General features: G+C 34.4%; 2 protein-coding genes across 2 annotated transcripts in view; one reads left to right on the top strand and one right to left on the bottom strand.

The window, feature by feature from the left end:
• Positions 1 to 13,043, bottom strand: part of LOC128998982 (tectonin beta-propeller repeat-containing protein-like) — a 113,308-nt gene extending 100,265 nt beyond the window's left edge. Inside the window, exons 1-2 of the mRNA XM_054425342.1 lie at positions 12,711 to 13,043; positions 6,583 to 6,808 (exon numbers count right to left, since the gene is read on the bottom strand). Of these exons, the coding sequence (XP_054281317.1) occupies positions 6,583 to 6,807 (225 nt within the window). The 5' untranslated portion in view covers position 6,808; positions 12,711 to 13,043. The remainder of the gene's footprint in view (positions 1 to 6,582; positions 6,809 to 12,710) is intronic.
• Positions 13,044 to 21,447: 8,404 nt separating this feature from the next.
• Positions 21,448 to 24,084, top strand: LOC128998974 (uncharacterized). The gene has a single exon (XM_054425333.1). The coding sequence runs from the start codon at positions 21,448 to 21,450 to the stop codon at positions 24,082 to 24,084; it is 2,637 nt and encodes an 878-aa protein (XP_054281308.1).
• The last annotated feature ends 375 nt before the right edge of the window (positions 24,085 to 24,459 follow it).

Here is a 24,459-nt window from a genome sequence, read left to right as displayed (position 1 = left end):
GTAAAGGTTAGGTTATAATGAACCGACTCATTAATTTATGCTACTTCCAGACTGTTTTTGCACAATTAAATAGTTGGTGAAACACAATGAAATAACGATATCAAAAATGCGCAAGCAAATTTCCCATATAGGGAATAAGCTATTACCGTAGTACTCACGGTAAGACCTGGACCCGGGACCAATTTTTTTTTCGTTTTGAGGTCCCTAGAGGCCAAAAACACCATCCGTTCAAATTCATATATATATATATATATATATATATATATACTAGCTGACCCGGCGAACTTCGTATCGCCTAAGTTATAGGTTTCCCCTAAGACAGACCGATGGAAAGAAAGTACCGTTACGTTTAATTTTCAAGATGATCTCGTTCGCATCGCTCAATCACGTCCTGGTTGAAGTTCGTTCGCTACGCTCACTCACCTTTGGGTTGGAGCTCGTTCGCTACGCTCACTCACCTTTAGGTTGGAGCTCGTTCGCTGCGCTCACTTGCCTTCAGGTTAGCTCGTTCGCTACGCTAACTCGCCTCCAGGTTGAAGTTTGTTCGCTACGCTCACTCACCTTTGGGTTGGAGCTCGTTCGCTACGCTCACTCACCTTTAGGTTGGAGCTCGTTCGCTGCGCTCACTTGCCTTCGGGTTAGCTCGTTCGCTACGCTAACTCGCCTCCAGGTTGAAGTTCGTTCGCTACGCTCACTCACCTTTTGGTTGCAAATTAGCTGTTGTCATAAATGTAAAAGAAATAATAGTGCTGCACCCTGTTGGTAATCCTTATATGTTGGCATTTTACGCTATCCCTAGTAGCACAAACTTATATTAAATACATATGAATAAATATATTTAAAATCTATTTTATATATATCAAGTGTGTATTAATGTCAATTTTATATAATATTTAAAATATATTAAATATATAAAAAATATGTTTTTGAATCTATTAAATATTTAAAAAATATGTCCCAATAATATATTTTAGTGAATAATATTTAAATAAAAAATGTATTTAATATCACTTTCAAACATCCCATGGGGCCTAAACATAAAAACACAAAATAATAAAGATTTAGTATGAAAAGCACAATTATCAGTTGAGTAAATTGATTAAATAGTTCATAAAAACAAATTTTGAAAAAAAAAACTAGATAACATTTTTGTGACCTGGATGGGTCTCGAACTTAGGTCCTCCGACTTATGAGCCTCATACCTTACCTCTGAGCTATCTGCGACTGTTGTTAGTCTTAGTTTTCAAATTGTGGAAGAGTAGCCGACAGTTGCAATGGTTGCAATACTTTAAATATTTTTGATACTACAGTATAATATGATTCTGTTAATCTGTTTTGGCATCAAGTAGTTGAGTTGAATAGTGCTGTAGTGAATAGTGAGTAGTCTCCACGAATACAAATACAGTAAACTACAAAAATTAATTTAAATACTATGACAAATATTATGTAATTTATGACATAAGTAAATCAAATAATTATTTTCAGAACGTCATATACAACCGTAATTCGTTTCTTAAAAGGTCGCCAGTCACTAGCAGCCTTTTCTAGCTAATCATTCGAGATTTCTATGATCACATTCATTGTCACATATTGCAATAAAAAAATAAACTCCATTAACACTTTTTTCGTTTGACCCACATGTAGCTGTCGAACATGTATACTGCCTCTTAACTCTATAATTTTTTCTTTATGTGCATGATAGAGTGACACCATTCAGAGTATGTATTATTATTTACTTAATTTTAACGCTTTCACAATAGCAATTATCATACAAAAAATGCATGTATAAATTTATAAACACAATGAAAAACAAAAAGATGCAAATTATTTATTTGCCAATTATAATAGATTATATATAATCTACAAATATATTATTATGTTACTAGCTGACCCGGCGAACTTCGTATCGCCTAAGTTATAGGTTTCCCCTAAGACAGACCGATGGAAAGAAAGTACCGTTACGTTTAATTTTCAAGATGATCTCGTTCGCATCGCTCAATCACGTCTTGGTTGAAGTTCGTTCGCTACGCTCACTCACCTTTGGGTTGGAGCTCGTTCGCTACGCTCACTCACCTTTTGGTTGCAAATTAGCTGTTGTCATAAATGTAAAAGAAATAATAGTGCTGCACCCTGTTGGTAATCCTTGTAACTTTAATGGTATTGAACATCATAGAACAGAACCAACTTGTTTAATTGAAACAGCTGTTAAGATTCATTAATTCCATTTCTCATAAGGTTAACATGGGAAACTCCAGAGCCACTGGGGCGGAGCCATTTTAAGAATTTCGAAACGGGAAATAGTTTACGTCCGATTCGCATACCTACAGAATTTACACACCAAATTTCATAACGATCGGTGAAGTCGTTCCGGAGGAGTTTGCAGACAAACACTGTGACACGAGAATTTTATATATTAGATATATATAAATGTGGTATATTATATGAGTATATTATATAAATATAATATATAAATATAATATATAATAATATATATATAATATATAAATAATATATAAATACCATAGTTATCGCGCTAACGGACACATCTATATATATAATTCTGTAAGACAACATTTTTACCAGAAAATTGCGGACGTCTGGTAAGTCGCAGAAAAGTGGGAGGGGTCTTAAATTAAAGGTCTTGACCCCAGGGACTCGGGAAAAATAGCAGAATTCCCATAAAGTTACCAGAAAACGAGATATAACGTAAAATGTTCTCCATAAGAATAGCATTAAAAGCCATTTATTGCAGGTTTTTGTTTACTTCAATACAGCTGATCGTAATTTATCATCAAGTCAGTACGCAATGTTAACATTTGGATTGCTTATTTGCCAGTCAATTCTGCAATGTACTATATAAAACCAGAGATAGCGTTACCTATAATAATTAAGACTTCTTAGTTACGTTATAGAATGTGGAAATAAATTATTTAACTGTGCTACTTTTCAAATTTGTGTATTTTTAACGTTTAACACGAAATAACCACATTGACTAAATAATGGGTCTGACTTAGGGGAGGTACGAATGAGGCATTTAGTTCAAAATTCCTCCGTGAACAGCGCTATAGTAGAGAGCACTTTGGCAATAAAGGGTTACTAATCGCAAAAATAGTTCTGTTCATAAAATAAAATTATAAATGTCTCAAATTCAATTTTATTATTTTTTAATTATAAAATTAAACTATCATAACCTAACCGAACTAACCAAACTTGCTGATAAAGAAATAATATAACAAAAGTTTAGTAATCGGAAAAATAATTCTGTTTATTAAATAAAACTAGAATTTGCTCAATTAAAATTTTATAATGGCTTAATAATAAAAATTAAACTGTAATAACCGAACCAAACCAACCAAACTTGCTGATAATAAAAAAATCTTGGACAAAAAGTTAATGCTACCAGCAGGATTCGAACCCGGTACCTACAGTATATCCGCTCGGCACGCTAACCATTAGACCACCGAGGCCGATGGCTATCGACCGTTTTGTTACGGTAATGGCGTTCCCTCAGCTAATAAGAAGCCCACAGCTGTCATCGTAGCCTCTTCTATACCTCCCCTGAGTAAATACCCTAAATAATTACCGATTGAAGATTAAATAGAAAACTTCTGCTTTGTTTTCATTTCAAAACATATGTTTTAGATTTATTCTACACTTTATTTATTTTAAATTTGATATTTATTTTAGTGTTTAATCAATATTTTGTATGAAGTGGAATAACCTCAACGGCTACTCTTAGAAAATAATCTGGGAATAAAGATGGAATAGGTTTGTACAGGAAATATTTATTTGTCAATTAAGTAAGTACTACAAAGTTCCAATGGAAGGAAAAACTATTTTTTTTTTAGATTTTCAGGTCCTCTCTGTTGCTCGCAAAAGAGTTAAGAATCAGCCGATGATTAGGCCTAATTTGGTAGAATATGTAACGTCAATCTCACATGTAAGAGGAATACCACTACATACACTTACACTAATTGTTGTTTTTTATGTTGATCAGAAAATCTAGGGTTAAGTTTGGTCAATGAAATGCCTTTACTTTTCACTTCTGTAATACAGTAGTATAAACTTAGAAATATATACTGGGTAGGGATGCTAATTTAGCGGGTTTGGCCAAGGAAAAAGCTTACCTCAACTCAAGCTCAACTCAAGCTTACCTCAAGCTTTATTTGCTTTTTCATATTTTTGACAAAGACAATTTCCAAAATTCAAATAAGGGAAGTCTTTTTTTTATCACCCACAAGACTTAAGCTACCCTAATAAACCAGTATTTATTCACAACCAATTATATGTTTGCTGCCTTTAGCAGGGTTAAGGGTGTAGGGATTCGGATGGTCCCTACATGATGATTTATTGAAAATAACATCAACAGAAACTAACAAAGACAAACAACAAACTGTTTTTTACACAAAAGATATGGCTAATAGGGATATATATTCTGACACATAGATAATATATTTCTTAGTTTGTTTAAATATTAGATGATTTTTGTTTTATATTATTGAGCTTTTTAGGGACTTATGTCCCTACAAGCCACTAGTCTATATATATAATTCTGTAAGACAAAATTTTTACCAGAAAATTGTGGACGTCTGGTAAGTCGCAGAAAAGTGGGAGGGGTCTTAAATTAAAGGTCTTGATCCCAGGGGCTCGGGAAAAATAGCAGAATTCCCATAAAGTTACCAGAAAACGAGATATAACGTAAAATATCCACCATAAGAAATGCATGGGGACTGAAAAACGTCTGCATTCTATCAGCTGTTACTTATTAATTTGCAATGTTTACATTTATTCCGAAAGTCAATGTTGGTAAATAATGTTTCAAAATGAATTGTGTTTAATTTTTTGTTTTCCGTTTTTTTATTGAGTGAAGTAACTAGACATGGTAGGGGAAGACCTGCAAGACGTGGAAGAGTGTCCAGGATTTCAATAGACTTAAGAAATGCAAAAGAGAACGTCATGTAGGGGCTAACTGTGAAAGAAATTCAGAAGCTGTTATACAACCTGTCTTTAGAAGAACGCTGGAAAATGAGTTGAGTGTTGTTTCTCACAATCTAGGTCCTCTTAAAGCACTTGCATGCATTGTGGCACATTTCACTTCGCAGAGGAGGCCACAAATGGACATTCCAACGCATGTTGCCACAATGGACATGCCACAACCACAAGTCAATGACAAACTAAAAGAACTGCTTTTACATGATTCGAACTTCATAAAAACACAAGGCAATACAACAGTGCAATGGCTATATGCAATGGATATATGGTTTTTTTTATTGTAGTCTAAATTAGGGGCTGTGGCCCCTACAGGCCACTAGTATATATTATATAAGTGTCCGTTAGCGCGATAACTCGAGCAAAAATGATCCGATTTTGATGAAATTTGGTACAAACGTGTAAACCTACGTTTATTCTAACGAGTTCGCGAACCAGCATGATCGGACCATGGGAACGGGGGTTTATGGGGGCCTTTATGGGGTAAAAATGGGTTTTTCCCATTTTTGACCCAAAAAACATAAAATTTTGCAATTTCTTTCTAAACTATTTTTTAGAGCTTAAAAAACAAATTATTTAGTATACTGAAGCGTTATAATGTGCCTAATGGTTACGGAGAAAATTCCAAAAAATTGTAAATTTAAAATTCCCATGTTATTCTTATGGAGAATAAGTAAACTGTTGTAGTTTGCTTGTTTATAAACATATTTTGCCCAAATTTGGAAAATGTTTTTATTTCTTACTAACAATTAACATTTTACATAAAAAACACTTTTACCCTCCCTGTTGCAGCAAACCTAAGTATGTGTAAAACTGATTCTATTTAAATAGGGAATAAATGTGATATTTTTAAGGAGACATTTTAGTGTAAATCCATTCAGGGAAATGGAAATTCGCTTAGTCTGCAGGTTTGCTTCGGCGGAGGTATTTAGTTCTAATCACTGTTTAGGGTTACTTAAAAAAAACACCATGGTACCCTGTTTAAAATAATTTTAAACATAAAATGATTTTAAACAGGGTTAGGCCTACTATGGTATTTATTATTTCACTTGTATATATATGTATGTAAAAAAGGCCCTCTCATCTAAGCCGCCCCAGGCCCCCAACTATGACAGTACGCCACTGGGAACATAAGTTTACAGTTTACAGCCAATGCCAACTAAGGGACAGTTTATAGTGGAATCCAAACCACATTTTTGCCTTGTAATTAAAGAATTGGTCTAATTATCAGGATAGCACTGTGGATAGTCGTAGTACTCACTAGTGTGGACGTTAATCCACATTTTAGCTTCAAGATCTGAGGCTAGAACTGAGCATGTGGATGGTCTCGGCTTGTCACATCAGGTTTGCGCACTTATTTGCACAAACAAACGTGTGGACTGAGCTTTATGTGCATGCAACATTGGCTGAAATCCTCTGACCAATCTAGGAAAGGCTTTATAATACACTTAAGTCATTGGGTATAAAATAAATATAAACAATGTTAACAGTGTTCTTGGCTTCTGGGATCGCCTATCAACTTATGTATAAAGTATGGGTTCTGAAGAATATCTGTCCAGGAGAGTATATGATTTGAAAAAAGTCATAGGGTACCTGGTTTTCATAAGATTCTTCTTTTATCCGAATGGGAATGTCTAAGCCGTGAACATGGACATATATCTGTCTGTCACTTCCAACAGCCCAAAGGAAATTAGGGACTGCAGAAACCTGTTTGAAATCCAATCCTAAGTACTGAAATTCTCTCCACTTTGTTCCATTAGTTGATAATCCAAATATTTTCCCATCATTGTTGACAGCAAAGAGCATAGAACTTGGCATTCTGTAAAGTAAATTGTAACTAAATTAAAAAAATTGACATGAAACAATAAATAAAATTTATCACTCCATGGGCTTAACAATTTATTACACTTGTGTGTCATTAAATATGCTGTGACAAAATCCACAGAATGAATGATTCTGTGATTCCAAAGTTCCTGTACTTCTAAAAATAGATTACAATGAAGTTTTACCTTTTAAGTCAATATTAGAATATACTAGCAGAAATCAGATATTTTATGGAAGATGTATCAATACTGTAGTATTTTATTCTAATTTCATATCATAGTCACAATGGCTACAGTTGATCGTTTTGAACCCTTGCTCGAGCATAAATGTTGGAGTTAAGGTAAAGAGTTAAGGTACCGTAGGTTCTCTAAACTATGACTGTGAAAACTGACGACATGCATAAAAAAAAAAAATAATAGACAATTTTCATCTACAGTATATTATGGCATGACAATATGAAATATAGGCCTAGCTTATTATTTCCTTCATTGCTAAAATAGGCCTTGAAGAATTTGTAAAGGAAATAAATGCTGCAACAGGCTTCTACTGAGCCTTGAATTCCATAAGCTGGAAACATTAATTTAGTACCATAATATCATCACAATGGCTGACTAAAGAGCTACAATTGTTCTGTCATAAGCATTTTGACTTTGAAGACGTTGATCAGAACAACTTCAATTCAAGACAGTTTTGGAAGAATGATAGCCTTAAAGTTATGCTACTGCTATCACTGGAGAAGCTAATCATCTTTTAACAAGTATGTAGCCTACTGAAATTAGACAGTGGATTGTGGCCAAAGTTTGTTGAAAATATGGAGTTTTAAGTTTTAGTTTGTCCATCTTTCATTACCGGTACAAGTTTACGATTAACATCTTTCAATTATTAACAAAATAAGCTTAACAATAGTATATTTCATCACTAAGGCGTTAAGTGGCTCTTTTTGACCTGAGCTCAAGTTTTACAATTGAGGCAAAGCTGAGGTCAGAAAATGAGCGAGGTTGAAAAAACACTCTTTGCCCGTGTAATGAACTATATTTTTTGTCAAATTGCAGCATTATTTAACAAACTAAGCTTAACTTTTAATTTAGTCTAAATTAAGCAGTTCCGGGCTACAAAATGGAATCTAACAAACTAAGCTAGAAAACAAAAATTATGTTCATGTAAAAAAACTCAGCCAACCAATATACACAAGACTCAGGGAGGAGCAGCTTTGAAACAAATGGCATGGGTTCACTACACACCTTAATTATCATGCAGCCAAGTAAAGAGATAGGGGCCCAGCCAGGGCTAGAGATATACAAGGGCTGGCTCACTCCTTTGATGTTAGCAGTCGCCGCCTGATCCTACTTAACCTCCCCCGCCCCTCCTCAGTGACGTAGCGCGATGCGCGACGGTAGCCTAGCACGGCAGTGCGTATGTCGCCCGGCATCTACGCGCATATTAATAATTGTGTTTATAATAATGTAGTTTTATAGTGTGATTTTTAAAGCGGGTTTCGTTAACCCTCCAACTTGCAATGGGCGAACTCTGTAGTGGCAAGGCATTTTTGGCGATTTTGCAGTCATATTTTCAAAAATTCATATAAACTAAACCAACAGATCAAAAAATGTAATTGATTAATTGAAATTATTTTCCTTCCTGTAAAAGTTACAAAATACTAAGTAGGCTATAACTTAGGTAATGTATTTTTATACAACCTCAATGTATTTTATATAACCTCAATGAATCCTAAAAGGTATGAATAAGTAATAAATAAATACAATTAACAATCCATACATTAAGATACATTCGAGCAATACGAACACAGATATTACACAGTAACTTTAATGCATTGGATCAATAACTGAGTGAAAATTTAAAAACGTACGTTTTCAGGAAAAGCACTTTGCAAAATTTTTTCCCCTTTTTTCAAAACTTTTATTAGTTTTTTTATTTCATTAACATTTGAAGTTTCATAAAATGTCCATGGTAACGCAATATCTTTGGTAGTTTTTTTTAAAAAAGAGCATCTTTAGTGGAAAAACACAAAATCCTGTCACGACCATAACGGACGTTTAAATGAATATTAAAAATAGTTAATATTATTTTTATAACTATGTTTTGCTATAAACTAATTTACTTTTATGACCATTATACAATAAAAAGGTCACTGAGCTTTTGGTATATTTGGTCTTTCTAGAAAAAAATTAAAAAACTCAAAAAAATTTAAAAAAAGCCAATAAAATCTTTTTAAGTTTGTATAACTCCGAATTATGTTTGTATATAGGTGTGCTTCTTTTGTGTATAAAACATTGAAATATGACAATATTTTAATTTTTGAAATTTTTATGATAGAAATCATAAACGTGATGGTCAGGGACAAGGGATGGTTGTGAATTGTCTGAAATAATCTAAATCTTTCTAAACAATCCTTCAATTATACTGTTAGTTATAATAAAAATATGTGTTTCAATTGAACTAAACTGTTCAATTTACAATTATATTAAAGTTATTGTCACGACCAAACACACTATAATCCATAAGGCTGGATTGGTCGTGAAAAAACCCGCGATGGTCGTGAAACTTTGGTCGTGAAATTATGTGTTATTTGGCTCTGTTCTGGCGGTAGCCCTGCACCTCATGTTCGAGGATACAAAGTGGACTTCTAGGTTAATCTAGCAATTTAAATATCTTATAAACAAAAATTAATACCATGTCTACTTCATCGAATGACTACGTACGGTCATGGACACACCAAAATTACAAAAAACACAATCTTTCCTTTATTAATCTTGTAATTCCTCCTTTCAACTCGAAACGACCGGCACTACAATCCTGACGTACACCCCGAACTAGCCTCTAAAACCAACTGACTCCACCGACGCCAGGCTTGCCACTGTCGTGCTCCAAAGTTGAAAATTTTTCCCAAATGGTCGTGACGCCAAATCAAGGGACAGACTTATTTTGTCATGGTAGTCAGTTTGCAATGACAATAAAATTATAATATGCTCCTTTTTTGTAAGTTTAATAACCATTGATTACATAAAAATATGGCTTTATATATTTCGGCATGAATAATTAGTCTAAAAACAGCGGGAAAGTTGGAAAATGTACCCTAGGGACACGTCATGGTCGTGAATTTCGAGACTTTAAAAATACGAAAAAAATACCTAGAACCTATTTAAAACTAAATAAATGTGTGTAACATGTTGCCCCCATCCCAAAAAATATAAAAACACATAATAATAAACTACAAATCCAGTATCTACGAAGTAAAAGGCCAGGGACATGAAAACGTACGTTTTTTAATTTTCACTCAACTACAGTAATCTTAGCCATCGCTTTACATTCCACTCCCATCCTTAAATATCTACTAAAGTTAATTTTTTACTTAAAATTGATGTTATACGTAATCCTATTGGAAAATCAATTACTTTTATTAAATACATTAATACCTAATAAAAAATGTCCAACATAGAGCTTAATAAACGCTTAATGTGCGGTAATACCAGCGCTCACACAGGCAAAGATATACGGTGCCGGGAGACCGAGGTATCGCCGTGACGTCACAGCGGCGGAGTGGTGGGGAGCCACCTGGCATCACTTTCTGAGCTCGCGTGGCCTAGCCCTTGTATATCTCTAGCCCTGGGGGCACAGCACAACTAACACATTGTTGCTTCTGCAATGTCTGTAGTGACAGCTGTGATTTGATTTTTATTTTGTTTAGTTTTAGTTTATAAGGAAATCTATTAATATAAAATATATAATCTTATTAATACGCTACATGAAACTTAGTGAACAATAAGGCTTTTTTTGTTTTAAGATTTACCGTAACCCCACATATTATATAGGCCTAACTTAGGCCTACCAAAATGTTTGTCTAGGAGTGTAGATTTGCAAACTGACCTTAAATTTTAGATAAAGTCCCTTGAGCTATGCCCCAGTGGCTTTTAAAGTTCCCATGTTATCCTTGTAAAGAACATAGGCCTACTTATTTGTTTACAAATTTAATTGCTGTTAATGTTTTACAGTAATTTAAGAAAACGTGTGCTACAAACATTTACTGACTTGGTTGAAATAATATATTTTGGCAGTCAAAATCTGTTACGTGCCCACAACTCCAAACCTTGTTAATATAAACATTAAAGTGTACAAAACGCCGTTTTTCAATGACAGAGTAGGCCTAGGCCTACTTGGTTTAGTAAAATGGAAACATTTCCAGGTATTTACGACGGCATTGTTGTAGGTCATATCTCATTTGTCTGGGAGAGAAAGGTTCACTGTAGTGTCGCCAGCAGCGGCCCGCGGTAATGAATCACTGTTGACTTTGTGGCAACAATGAGATAACGATTCATTTTAGTTCAGATACTAAAAAAAATTGAAAAATGAATAAAAAATATAAAATTGTAAACTAAGAGAAAGTAAGTTAAGTTATGCCTAACTTACATAACTAAAATTAACTTAAAACTTAAAATCTCTAATTTATTGAACTTATTAAACTACATAAACTGAAAACCAAAGTAAAGAAGGTAGGTAGGCCTAACAAAATCAACTAATTTATTCACTACACTCCAGGTAGTAAATATGAATATAGAAAAACATAGGCCTAACCTAAATTAAAGATTTTTCAAAATAAGTTACTACCAACACATTTAGGCCTACAGAGTCAAAGTCTAAATTTAGTCATTTTAGGAGTGAACTTAATGATTTGAAAGGTCTGGTCAAAATCATACAAAAAGGCAGGGGTACAGTTTCACAGAGAACCTACAAAATTTAGCATAAGTTTTATTATCAGATTAAAATTTCATTCAATAACTTATCACTTAAAGTTAAATAACTTATTGATTAAAAATTGGATTCAATATAAGTTACCTTAGTTGAATCTAGCTGGGCGCACGGCCACGCTATGGCCCGGGGTATAGGAGGCCGAGTGTTTATTGCTCATTTCCAAAAACACCTGACATCCGCGGCTCTGGGATTGCTCAGCTGTCTTCGTGGCTAAGCAGGGCGGAGGGGGTGGGTTAAATATGTATAGGGCCTACAGGACGGTTAGTAGAGAAGGAACCACGCGTCCAGACTGCTTGCGCGTACTTTACAGTGTAATGTATTGATTTTTTTTCATTGTTAGGCCTATAAGACTAACTTACGGTATTCAAGAAGTGGTCCGCCTGCCACTCTTTTACAGGGTCTTGCAGCCTATGGGTTAATGATAGTGACACACAAAATATCATTTACAAAATTTGACCTCTTTGTAAGCTCATAAGTTAAAGAAGGTAACTTACTCATGAAGAAGGTATCCGATACGATTTATAAGTTTAACCTAACTAGGCTCAAGAATCAAGAATCAAAAATCAAGGCTAATATTTACTCCAAGTATAACTTATTGTAACTTAAGTTACCTAGGTTCTCTGCGGAATTAGTACTCAATGCCACTAAACCTACAGTACTGATAGGCTAAGGCGGGTACAGTTTCTTAACTGGGCTATGCTAATATCGATTGAAACTATCGAATTGAAAATATTGATAAATAATTGATATTTTTAAATATATCTAGGCCTATTATAAAATAAAACTTGCATAACCTAAACTAGCCTACTAACCAAACTTACTGATAATGAAAAAATTGCATGAAGTATCGTAATTAGTTTGTCTGTAATTTGTTGAAAAAATTTGTTTACTAATCAAATCAATAGTTTTAATCGATATTAGTATAGCCCAGTTAAGAAACTGTACGTACAGCTGAGACAAAAAAGTTCACAAAACACTAAGTTATAGGTCCAGTCTTAAATAGCTCTCTATTGTGGCCTAGGCAGGCCTAGGCCTATTAAATATAATAATTATCTCTACTTATGCCTAATGATTTTTAATTGCCAATGTTATAGTTAACATAAGTTTAACTTAGGCTTAGAACTACTTACCTCAATGTTTGATGAATGAATAGGTATAACAAGTCGATAGGCCTATCTCGAATAATTTGATTCAGCTAGCCTACTGTATGTTTCTGACTCACACAAGTTAAAACAAAAATATATGATTATAACGATCACCTTCGCTTTATTACTTTTATTTAGGTTTCACAGGACATCACTAATGTAAACTATAACACAGATTTAAAGCCTTGCCCTAAACTATCAATGAGTCTTGACACTTGGCCTGGCCTAGGCTAGGAGCTTGTACGTACATTCACAAAGCTGATCATACTTAACCAATAATAACCATAACAAACATAACTTAACAACACCGAGTTTACGATTTGATTAGACTAGACTTGACACTTTTGGACAGGACAGACCGAACCGACGGACGTTATCACTCGTTGTCAGCTGGAATATTTTCGTGACTGCTGCTAATATTGTGTAGATTTTCAAATAAGACCATGCAACTCAATCGGGTTGCAATTCGCCTGGCATTGATTAAAGTAAGAAGTATACAGTATTGTATTCTAAGTATACAGTATTCTATTCTTCAGTAATGTAGTATAGTTAAGTTAAAATACGCATTTTTATACGACAACTATTCTTCTAAACTCTTAACTTTAAGTAAACACTGACTGTTATTTAGCGAATATCCCATATAGGGAATAAGCTATTGCCGTAGGTCTCATGAAGTTCTGGTCCGGGACCGATTTACTTTTTTTGTTTTGAGGTCCCCAGAAGAAGAAAAAACACCATACCGGTATATATATATATATATATTATACAAACGGATATATATACGTATATATCCGGATAATAAATATATACATATTATGGACTATGGAAACAGGTTTATGGGAGGTTTTATGGGGTAAAAATTGGGGTTTTCTCATCTTTCACCCTCAAAACATAACATTTTGCTATTTATTTCCAAACCATTTTGTAGACCTAAAAAACAAATAATTTAGCATAATGAAGCATTGTTTTATAACCTCTGTTGTCAGTTCTAAATTGTAATTTTCGTAGATGCTACATGTTTCGGCGAGCTGCCTTTGACAGTCTGTTCCCGGTCGTGTAACGGCAATGTTTCGTACCCATGATAGGCCTATCCAACCAAAAGTATTATTTATTTATAACTAGCTGTGTGCCCGTTCTACGCACGGGGATCTTATAGTAGTCAGTTGAAACCTTCTTATATTAAGAACAGCAGTTGGTTTTCATATTTTCAGATATGCTGGCAAAACTATATATAAAAACCTTCGCAAATACATTATCTGACAGTTAAAATGCTTTGTAGATCTATGAGGCATAGCCCCAAGGTAGGCCTGTAATTGCAAATTGCAAGTTACTTTCCACAATGGTTACAAGTATTTAAAGTACTACCTCAACCTCACCATTTAACACTATTCGGGTTGACATTTTCATTATATCAAAGGTGCTCTTGTCCTTTCCGTGAAATGACGGCTTATTTATTGGAAAAACGCGTTTAACATCATCCGTAAACCCAGGGGTGCCCATCCCCCCCTAGACTCATGACGCACCCCCCCCCCCCCAATTGAGCAACAGCCCCCCCCCCCAATAAATGAGGTACACAACAAATGAGAAACATTATTCCCCGCCAAGCACTATTTGTAAAACTAAAATAAGTTTTATACATTTTTTTATATTAAAAATTCAAACCTAGTTAATTTATATAAATAGTTTTGTCTATACATTGCTCAGAATTATACATGTTTTGGTTTATTTTTACGTTTTATACATTGAAGAAGTTGAAACATGTCTTATATCAATTTATGTCCGTCTGTCACGGCCCAGAATGCGTTTTACGCAGCCTACTCTAAAGAAAACTAGAGTACCGATTATGATTCTAATGGTTTAATTGCATTCACAGGAGTGTCATCCTTAGCCATTAAAACATGGCCTCACTATTTTGGAAATAAAATAACGGACGATTAAAAACCCAATTTTGTGTCATTTTTCTAGTTTTAGCGAATTTCCCTATAGGGAAGTAGCTATTACCGTAGGTGGCACAGTAAGACCTAGACCCGGGACCGATTTACTTTTTCATTTTGATGTCCCCAGAGGCCAAAAACACTATTCGTTCAAATTTTTATATATGTATATATATATATAGACATATATATATATACGTCCGTGAACGCGATAACTTGAGTAATTTTTGTTCGATTTTGATTAAATTTGGTTTAAAGGTGTAAAGCGGGATAAACTTTGAATGAGTTCGCGAACCAGCACGATCGGACCATGGGAACGGGGCTTTACGGGGGGTTTTATGGGGTAAAAATTGGGTTTTCTCACTTTTGACCCTCAAAACACAAAATTTCCCAATTTCTCTTTAGACCTTTTTAAAGAGCTTAAAAAAACAAATAATTTAGTATATAAAAGTATTTTTGTTCGATTATTAGTAACGGAGAAAATTAAAAAAATTGTAAATTTAAAATTCCCATGTTATTCTTATAGAGAATATTGTCAAATGTTGTAGTTTGCTTGTTTATGAATATATTTTGATCAAACTTGGTAAATTTATTTATTTTGTACTAAGCTATCAATACTTTACTCAAAAACACACTTTATTAGTTTCCTTGTAGCAGCAAACCTAGGTACTCGTTAAACCTAATGTTATTAAAATATATTTAACTGAAAATCAATTCAGACAAATGGAAATTCGCTTAGTCGGCAGGTTTGCTGCGGCGGGGGTATTTTTCTCCATGTTAGTAAACATACGTTAACACACGTCATTTATGAAATATTAATAATCTGTTAAGAGAACACGTCATATATGAAATTACGAACAGCTATTTTGATAACGATTCATTTTTCTAGCTGTCACTGATATGTTTACAAAAATAAACGTTGTTTACGAATTTACGAATAATACTGTTTAGGCCCTAACCATTTCCGATCACGTTTGTAACCATTTCCGATCACGTTTGTAACCATTTCCGATCACGTTTGTAAGCAAATCCAAAACCAAGTGAGATAATTAACCGTGTGGCTTTAGTTTAAATAACGGGTTTGATTTATCACGGGTACTAATATGTAACTGTAAATTAAAAAAATAAATAACTAGCCATCATCCAGGTCGGGAACCGGAGATTCTGTGTATATCAAGTTGTACTTGAATTTTGATTAGGTACCGGGAAAAGACCGTACGTGAATCAGTGTTGTACAGGACTGGAAAACTTATCTTTCTATATAAATATAATTAGAGTATTATAAATCACCTCAATTTAAGGAATTTTTTATTGCCAGAATAGCTATATAGCGTAACCTCTGCTTAACGATTTGTCAGCGTCTTTTTCTTGATATAACGAAACCCTCTCCCTTTCTTTGGAAACATCACAGCTCCTTCGATGAAAATTAAATGGAAACAACGCTTGCGCCAACAATCGTCTGCTCCGTTATACACTTCTGTCTGCTGTGCGCTATGTTACAACAGATTTCAGATACAACAGCTGGGGAATGATGACGATATAATGCTTAGTAAACTGTGATTAGTAACCATGGTAACTTTAGTTAGGCTGTGATTGGGCAATGAGTAGGCCTAAATATGGAGACTTGTTGAATTTGTGTATGAATTGAATAAAAAAACTTATAAAGAACAGAAGAACAAAGAAAAAGAATAACAAGATTGTTCTCGTTACATTCTTTTTTAAGAGTGTTTTTATTATCTCTAAATATAATTTTACACCTTTTTATTACTTATCTATCAACTCCTATGCTGTGATACAGCACCTACCGGTAGGCTATCTGTCTATCATGAGCAGTAGCTTTTATAACACTTTCTAAAGGTTCCTTTAATATTTACGTTATTTATAGCAAGGCAGTGTTTGGCTAGTTATTAGTTGTGTTTGAGCACAGAAAACGTTTGAGTTAGCTATAATTTTAAACGATGCCGTTTGTACAACCGAACCAAGATAAATGATTTGAAATGTAAGTTACAATAATAATCATTGTGCAATATTGAATTTAGTTTATAAAAATGCAAATCGTGACGTTAATGGCTGCTTACCGCGTTTTAATGGGTTTGTCATCTATTAGCGAATTTCCCATATAGGGAATAAGCTATTACCGTAGTACTCATGGTAAGACCTGGACCCGGGACCGATTTTTTTTTTCGTTTTGAGGTCCCTAGAGGCCAAAAATACCATCCGTTCAAATTCATATATATATATATTTATATATATTTATATATATATATATATATATATATATATATATATTTATATATTTATATATATATATATATATGTGTCCGTTAGCGCGATAACTCGAGCAAAAATGATCCGATTTTGATGAAATTTGGTACAAACGTGTAAACCTACGTTTATTCGAACGAGTTCGCGAACCAGCATGATCGGACCATGGGAACAGGGGTTTATGGGGGCTTTTATGGGGTAAAAATGGGTTTTTCCTATTTTTGACCCAAAAAACATAAAATTTTGAAATTTCTTTCCAAACTATTTTGTAGAGCTTAAAAAAACAAATAATTTGGTATATTGTAGCGTTATAATGCGCCTAATGGTTACGGATAAAATTCCAAAAAATTGTTAATTGAAAATTCCCATGTTATTCTTATGGAGAATAAGTAAACCGTTGTAGTGTGCTTGTTTATTAACATATTTTGCCCAAATTTGGAAAATGTTTTTATTTCTTACCAACTATTAACATTTTACATAAAAAAACACTTTTACCCTCCCTGTTGCAGCAAACCTAAGTATATGTTAAACTGATTCTATTTAAATAGGGAATAAATGTGATATTTTTAAGGATACATTTAAGTCTAAATCCAATCAGGCAAATGGAAATTCGCTTAGTCTGCAGGTTTGCTGCGGCGGGGGTATTTTTATATTATATTGGATTAACCGTATTTTTCATTACCCACTACCCCCTCCCTTTTAACTCAGGTAATCGAGTACTGTATCTAAACAATAGTGTAAAGTATTGTGGCCTATGCTACTTGATTGTATTTTAACTAGCTTTATGTCAACAAAGCGTTCTGGGCTAAGTCGCGGTGTAGCTGGACGTGGGTGTGCCAATCTTTTATCTATCACAGCAGTTGAGCCATTCCGTGCCTTCCCTCATAGATCTCACGTCTTACTAATCTTGAATAATAACTTCCTACACGAATCCTAAACTATCAGTAAATCCTATTTTTACTAATTGAATGAAATAATATAACTATTGACATTAATTAATCGACTTTCTATCTGGCGACTTCGTAATGTATTTTTTATTTCCGTCACGTTGAACACTGTTGCAATTAACTATAGCCCCCCCATTTTAATTTTTTGAACCCCCCCCCCCAAGAATTTCAATGACGCAGACTGCGTCACAGCCCCCCCCTTGTGGGCACCCCTGGTAAACCTCTGTTACAATCACACCCACTGCAGTTGTGATTTTTTACTTTACACTTTACACAACCGCCAATAAAGCGCCGTCAATGAGTGGAAACATTGTTTCTAAGCTATTGGCGACGATCATTAATAAATTTAAGTTTCCCAGCCGTATAAAACACTGATTCAAGGTCTTCTGGTTATCAAAACTCAAGAACAATTTTTTTATACACAAATAATCTCTGGTTCCTGACCTGGATGATGCCTAGTTATTTAATTTCATTAACGGTTACACTATATTATTGCATTTGCGATTAATTAAATCCGTTATGTAAGAAAAACGTTTTTTAATCTCACTTAGTTGGGATTTGCTTTCTAAACGTGATCGAAAATGGTTGCGGTATTTGTAAACAACATTTGTAAATATATCAGTGTACAGCTAGAAAAAATAATCTTGATCCAAACAGCTGTTCGTTATTTCATAGACGATTGTGTGATAAAAATTGGACGAAAACTTGACAAAAATCGCACAAAACTGCATTTTTTGAACGTTCGTAATTTTATTTACAAAGTAGTGAGGACATATTTTAATAGCTAAAGACACTCTCACCAATCCAGTGAATACATTAAAATGACCTGGATCTTGATAAGTCCTCTCGTTTTCCTGGAGAAGATGAATAAGTCCAAATGTATTAAACCCCAATCGCAGCACACCTGTGCACTTAACAACGTTTAAATTCTCCAATGTTAAATATTAAAACATAAAAACCTTTATAAAAGTACTGTATTATAAACAATAAAAGGGATGACTTTTTTAAATGTATGACAACAGCTAATTTGTTAACCAAAAGGGGAGTGAGCATAGCGAACGAACATCAACCTGGAGGCGAGTAGGCGTAGCGAACGAGCTAACCTGAAAACAAGTGAGCACAGCGAACGAGCTCCAACCTAAAGGTGAGTTAGCGTAGCAAACGAGTGATTGAGCGATGCGAACGAGATCATCTTGAAAATTAAACGTAACGGTACTTTCTTTCCATCGGTCTGTCTTAGGGGAAACCTATAACTTAGGCGATACGAAGTTCGCCGGGTCAGCTAGTAACATAATAATATATTTGTAGATTATATATAATCTATTATAATTGGCAAATAAATAATTTGCATCTTTTTGTTTTTCATTGTGTTTATAAATTTATACATGCATTTTTTGTATGATAATTGCTATTGTGAAAGCGTTAAAATTAAGTAAATAATAATACATACTCTGAATGGTGTCACTCTATCATGCACATAAAGAAAAAATTATAGAGTTAAGAGGCAGTATACATGTTCGACAGCTACATGTGGGTCAAACGAAAAAAGTGTTAATGGAGTTTATTTTTTTATTGCAATATTTGACAATGAATGTGATCATAGAAATCTCGAATGATTAGCTAGAAAAGGCTGCTAGTGACTGGCGACCTTTTAAGAAACGAATTACGGTTGTATATGACGTTCTGAAAATAATTATTTGATTTACTTATGTCATAAATTACATAATATTTGTCATAGTATTTAAATTAATTTTTGTAGTTTACTGTATTTGTATTCGTGGAGACTACTCACTATTCACTACAGCACTATTCAACTCAACTACTTGATGCCAAAACAGATTAACAGAATCATATTATACTGTAGTATCAAAAATATTTAAAGTATTGCAACCATTGCAACTGTCGGCTACTCTTCCACAATTTGAAAACTAAGACTAACAACAGTCGCAGATAGCTCAGAGGTAAGGTATGAGGCTCATAAGTCGGAGGACCTAAGTTCGAGACCCATCCAGGTCACAAAAATGTTATCTAGTTTTTTTTTTCAAAATTTGTTTTTATGAACTATTTAATCAATTTACTCAACTGATAATTGTGCTTTTCATACTAAATCTTTATTATTTTGTGTTTTTATGTTTAGGCCCCATGGGATGTTTGAAAGTGATATTAAATACATTTTTTATTTAAATATTATTCACTAAAATATATTATTGGAACATATTTTTTAAATATTTAATAGATTCAAAAACATATTTTTTATATATTTAATATATTTTAAATATTATATAAAATTGACATTAATACACACTTGATATATATAAAATAGATTTTAAATATATTTATTCATATGTATTTAATATAAGTTTGTGCTACTAGGGTGTGATAATATTTTTATACATATGAACTGTTATTATTCCTTACTGTATTTATGAATTTATTTATCGTCTCACAGTTGTTCTTTGTTTACTATTTACATTTTGTATTTGTATGTTGACTTCAGAGTTTATTAAAACCTATCATTAGGTCTATTCATAATGAGTTTTATTTGCACTTCAATTTAATAAACTCTTTTCACAAGTCATGGACAAACTCCTCAAGCCTGACCGATTTGATGTAGAGCCAGAATGTGATGGTGCAGAAGAACAATGGCTGCATTGGTACCAGACTTTTACCAACTTCCTTGAGGAATGTGACTCTAATGCAACAAATGAAAAGGTAAAACTACGTTTACTTGTTAATCACATTAGTCCATCTGTCTACAAATACATCTCTGGAGCTACAAAATTTGATGAAGCTATAGCTATTTTAAAAGAACTCTATATCCGTCCTAAGAATGAGATTTATTCCAGACATCTTCTAGCAACTCGTTTTCAGAAGTCAGGGGAATCAGTTGACCAATATTTACAAGCTTTGAAAGATTTAAGTAAACCTTGTAATTTTTCCCAAGTTTCTGCAGAACAAAATAAAAATGACTATATTCGTGATGCATTTATCAGAGGTTTGATTTCCCCAGTTATCCGACAAAGACTTCTAGAAAATAAAACATTAACTTTGAATGAGGCTTTTGAGAAAGCTAGAGTTTTGGAATTAGCTCAGTATCAATCAGAATATTATAACAAGCAACATTCTCAATTAAATTGCATACAACATTCTACTACTTCAGAACCAGAATCTGTCAAAAGTAACATGTCCTCAAATAATGCAGAGGAAACTTGTTTATCAGCCACTTCCTGGAAATGTTATTTCTGTGGTTCCAGTAAAAAACATACTAGAAGTGAATGTCCTGCTGCAAATCATATTTGTCATTCTTGTGGCAAGAAAGGACATTTCATGAAGGTTTGTAAGTCAGGAAGTAATTCATTACCTCCTACAAAACTTGACTCTAAAAAAACTTTCAGCAAAAATCCAGCTACATGTGCAGCTGCACCTAAATCTTTATCTAAATCTACTATTACAATTGAAGTAAATGGGATTAAAACTGATGCCTTAGTTGATACTGGTAGTTCGGAAACATTTATTAGTAAATCTCTAGTAGAAAAGAGGGGAATAACAATATTTCCAACCACCGTTAGTGTTACTATGGCTTCTACTTCTTATCAACCAGTTACAGCTGGCTACAGTCTTGTTGATTTGTCGATTCAAGGTCATATTTACAACAAAACTAAACTCCTTGTTTTAGACGGCTTATGCGCTGATGTTGTCTTAGGACATGACATTTTCAAGGAACACTCAAGCGTTGAAGTCTCATTTGGGGGTAAGAAACCTACGCTGAAGGTGTGCGGACTTACAGCAGCTAAGGTTGCACCCGTCCACTTGTTTTCAAACTTAACTCTTGACTGTAGACCTATTGCAGTTAAGTCACGACGTTATTCAGAAGAAGATTCGAAATTCATAAAAGAAGAAACTGAACGCTTGTTGAAAGAGGGTATCATTGAACCAAGCACTTCACCTTGGAGAGCACAAGTACTTGTAGTTAAAGGTGAAACAAAAAAGAAGCGAATGTGCATTGATTATTCCCAAACAATAAATCGATTCACTCAACTTGACGCCTACCCACTTCCCAGAGTTGAAGATGTCGTTAACAAAGTTTCAAAGTTCAGTGTTTTTAGCACTATTGACCTTAAGAGTGCTTACCATCAAATACAAATTGAAAATGAAGAACGAATATATACAGCATTTGAAGCCTGTGGGCGCCTTTACCAATTTTGCAGAATTCCTTTTGGTGTTACGAATGGCGTCTCCTGTTTCCAAAGAGAAATTGATTCAATCATACAAAAAGAAGGACTTGAATGCACTGTAGCTTACCTGGACGATGTAACAGTTGGAGGGAGGAATAAAGATGAACATGATACAAATTTGAACAAGTTTTTTGATGTAGCCAAGAAGTACAACTTAACTCTGAACATGGAAAAATGCTCTTTTGCACAAGACAAAATCCATCTGTTAGGATATGTAATAACAAAGAACGAAATCCGTCCTGATCCAGACCGTCTTCAGCCGCTCTTGAAACTACCACTTCCTCATGATGGCCAATCATTGCGTCGAACCATGGGCATGTTCGCTCATTATTCAGACTTTATCAAGAGTTTTTCAGAGAAGATTCAGCCCCTTTCATCGACTAAAAGTTTTCCATTATCAGAAGAAGCAATTAACTCCTTCAATGAATTGAAAAATGAAATAGTAACTGCAACTAAAGCCCCAATCCAAAATGACATACCATTTACAGTTGAGACCGATGCATCTGAGTTTGCAATCGGCTCAACCTTGTCACAAGCAGGACGTCCAGTAGCTTTTTATTCGAAAACATTATCAAAATCTGAAAAGAACCATTCTTCTGTTGAAAAAGAAGCTCAAGCAATCGTAGAATCTCTTAAGAAGTGGAGACACTATCTTATTGGCCGGCCATTCCTACTCATTACAGACCAAAGATCAGTTTCTTTCATGTTTGACAATAAAAGATTTGGAAAAATAAAGAATGAAAAGATACAACGTTGGCGTTTAGAACTGTCTTGTTTCAAGTATGATATCGTATATCGACCAGGCAAGGAAAATGGAGTTGCAGACACCATGTCACGATTGTGTGGAACGATTTGTGGTCGTCCAAACTTAAATGATATCCACACGAGCCTGTGTCACCCGGGAGTGACAAGATTTTACCACTGGATTAGATCGAAAAACTTACCTTTTTCACTGGAAGAAGTTCGTCGTACTACAGCTCAATGTCGAATTTGTGCTGAACTTAAGCCTAGGTTTTGTAAATATGAAGGTACGTTAATCAAAGCTACAGCACCTTTTGAGCGACTAAACTTAGACTTTAAAGGACCAATTCCAAGTGCTACGCAAAATAAATACATATTAACTGTTGTAGACGAGTATTCACGATATCCATTTGCTTTCCCCTGTAGAGACATGACTTCCAGTACCGTGATTGAGAAACTGAAAGAAATGTTTACAATTTTTGGTATGCCTTCATTCATTCATTCAGACCGAGGAACGTCATTAATGTCAGACGAATTAAAGTCTTTCTTACAAACTCATGGTGTTGCGTCAAGCCACTCTTCTGCTTATAATCCTAGAGGGAATAGCCAAGTAGAGAGATTCAATGGCACTATATGGAAGACTGTTATGCTTGCCCTCAGAACCCAAGACCTACCCGTAAAGTATTGGGAATCAGTTCTTCCTGAAGCACTTCACTCAATAAGATCATTATTATGTACATCAACCAATACAACACCTCATGAACTTATGTTTAAGCACCCCAGAAGATCGTATTATGGAGGTTCAGTTCCAAGCTGGCTGTCACAACCCGGCCCAGTGCTGTTGAGAAAGCACAACAGACCCAGCAAGTATGACTCACTTGTAGAAGAGGTAGAACTTATTCAAGCAAATCCAGGTTATGCTCATGTGAAACTCCCAAATGGACAAGAGAAGACAGTATCCATAAGAGATCTGGCCCCAGCACCTGGACAATCATCTTTAGAAACAGACTACCAATTGCCAGAAACATGTGGAAATGAACAAGTTATTCAAGAACCGGAGGTTTCATTTGATCAAGAACAAGTTGAAAATGATTCTAGTGGGACATTAAGTGACACGAATGTACCAGTTGAACATGCAAACAGTTCTTGCAAAGACTCAAGTTCAGTGCCTTCCAAAACGCATCCACAGCGTATACGGCAAAGACCTTACTATCTAAAAGACTACGTCTCGTTTTAGGGTGGGAAGAATGTGATAATATTTTTATACATATGAACTGTTATTATTCCTTACTGTATTTATGAATTTATTTATCGTCTCACAGTTGTTCTTTGTTTACTATTTACATTTTGTATTTGTATGTTGACTTCAGAGTTTATTAAAACCTATCATTAGGTCTATTCATAATGAGTTTTTGTACATAGCGTAAAATGCCAACATATAAGGATTACCAACAGGGTGCAGCACTATTATTTCTTTTACATTTATGACAACAGCTAATTTGCAACCAAAAGGTGAGTGAGCGTAGCGAACGAACTTCAACCTGGAGGCGAGTTAGCGTAGCGAACGAGCTAACCCGAAGGCAAGTGAGCGCAGCGAACGAGCTCCAACCTA

Source organism: Macrosteles quadrilineatus, unplaced genomic scaffold (assembly GCF_028750875.1).
Source record: "Macrosteles quadrilineatus isolate MER2022 unplaced genomic scaffold, UCM_ALF_1.0 Scaffold_1__1_contigs__length_201487025, whole genome shotgun sequence".
NCBI lineage: Eukaryota > Metazoa > Arthropoda > Insecta > Hemiptera > Cicadellidae > Macrosteles > Macrosteles quadrilineatus.
The sequence above is the reverse complement of the archived record's forward strand: the minus strand, read 5'-3'. Positions and strand labels throughout refer to the sequence as shown.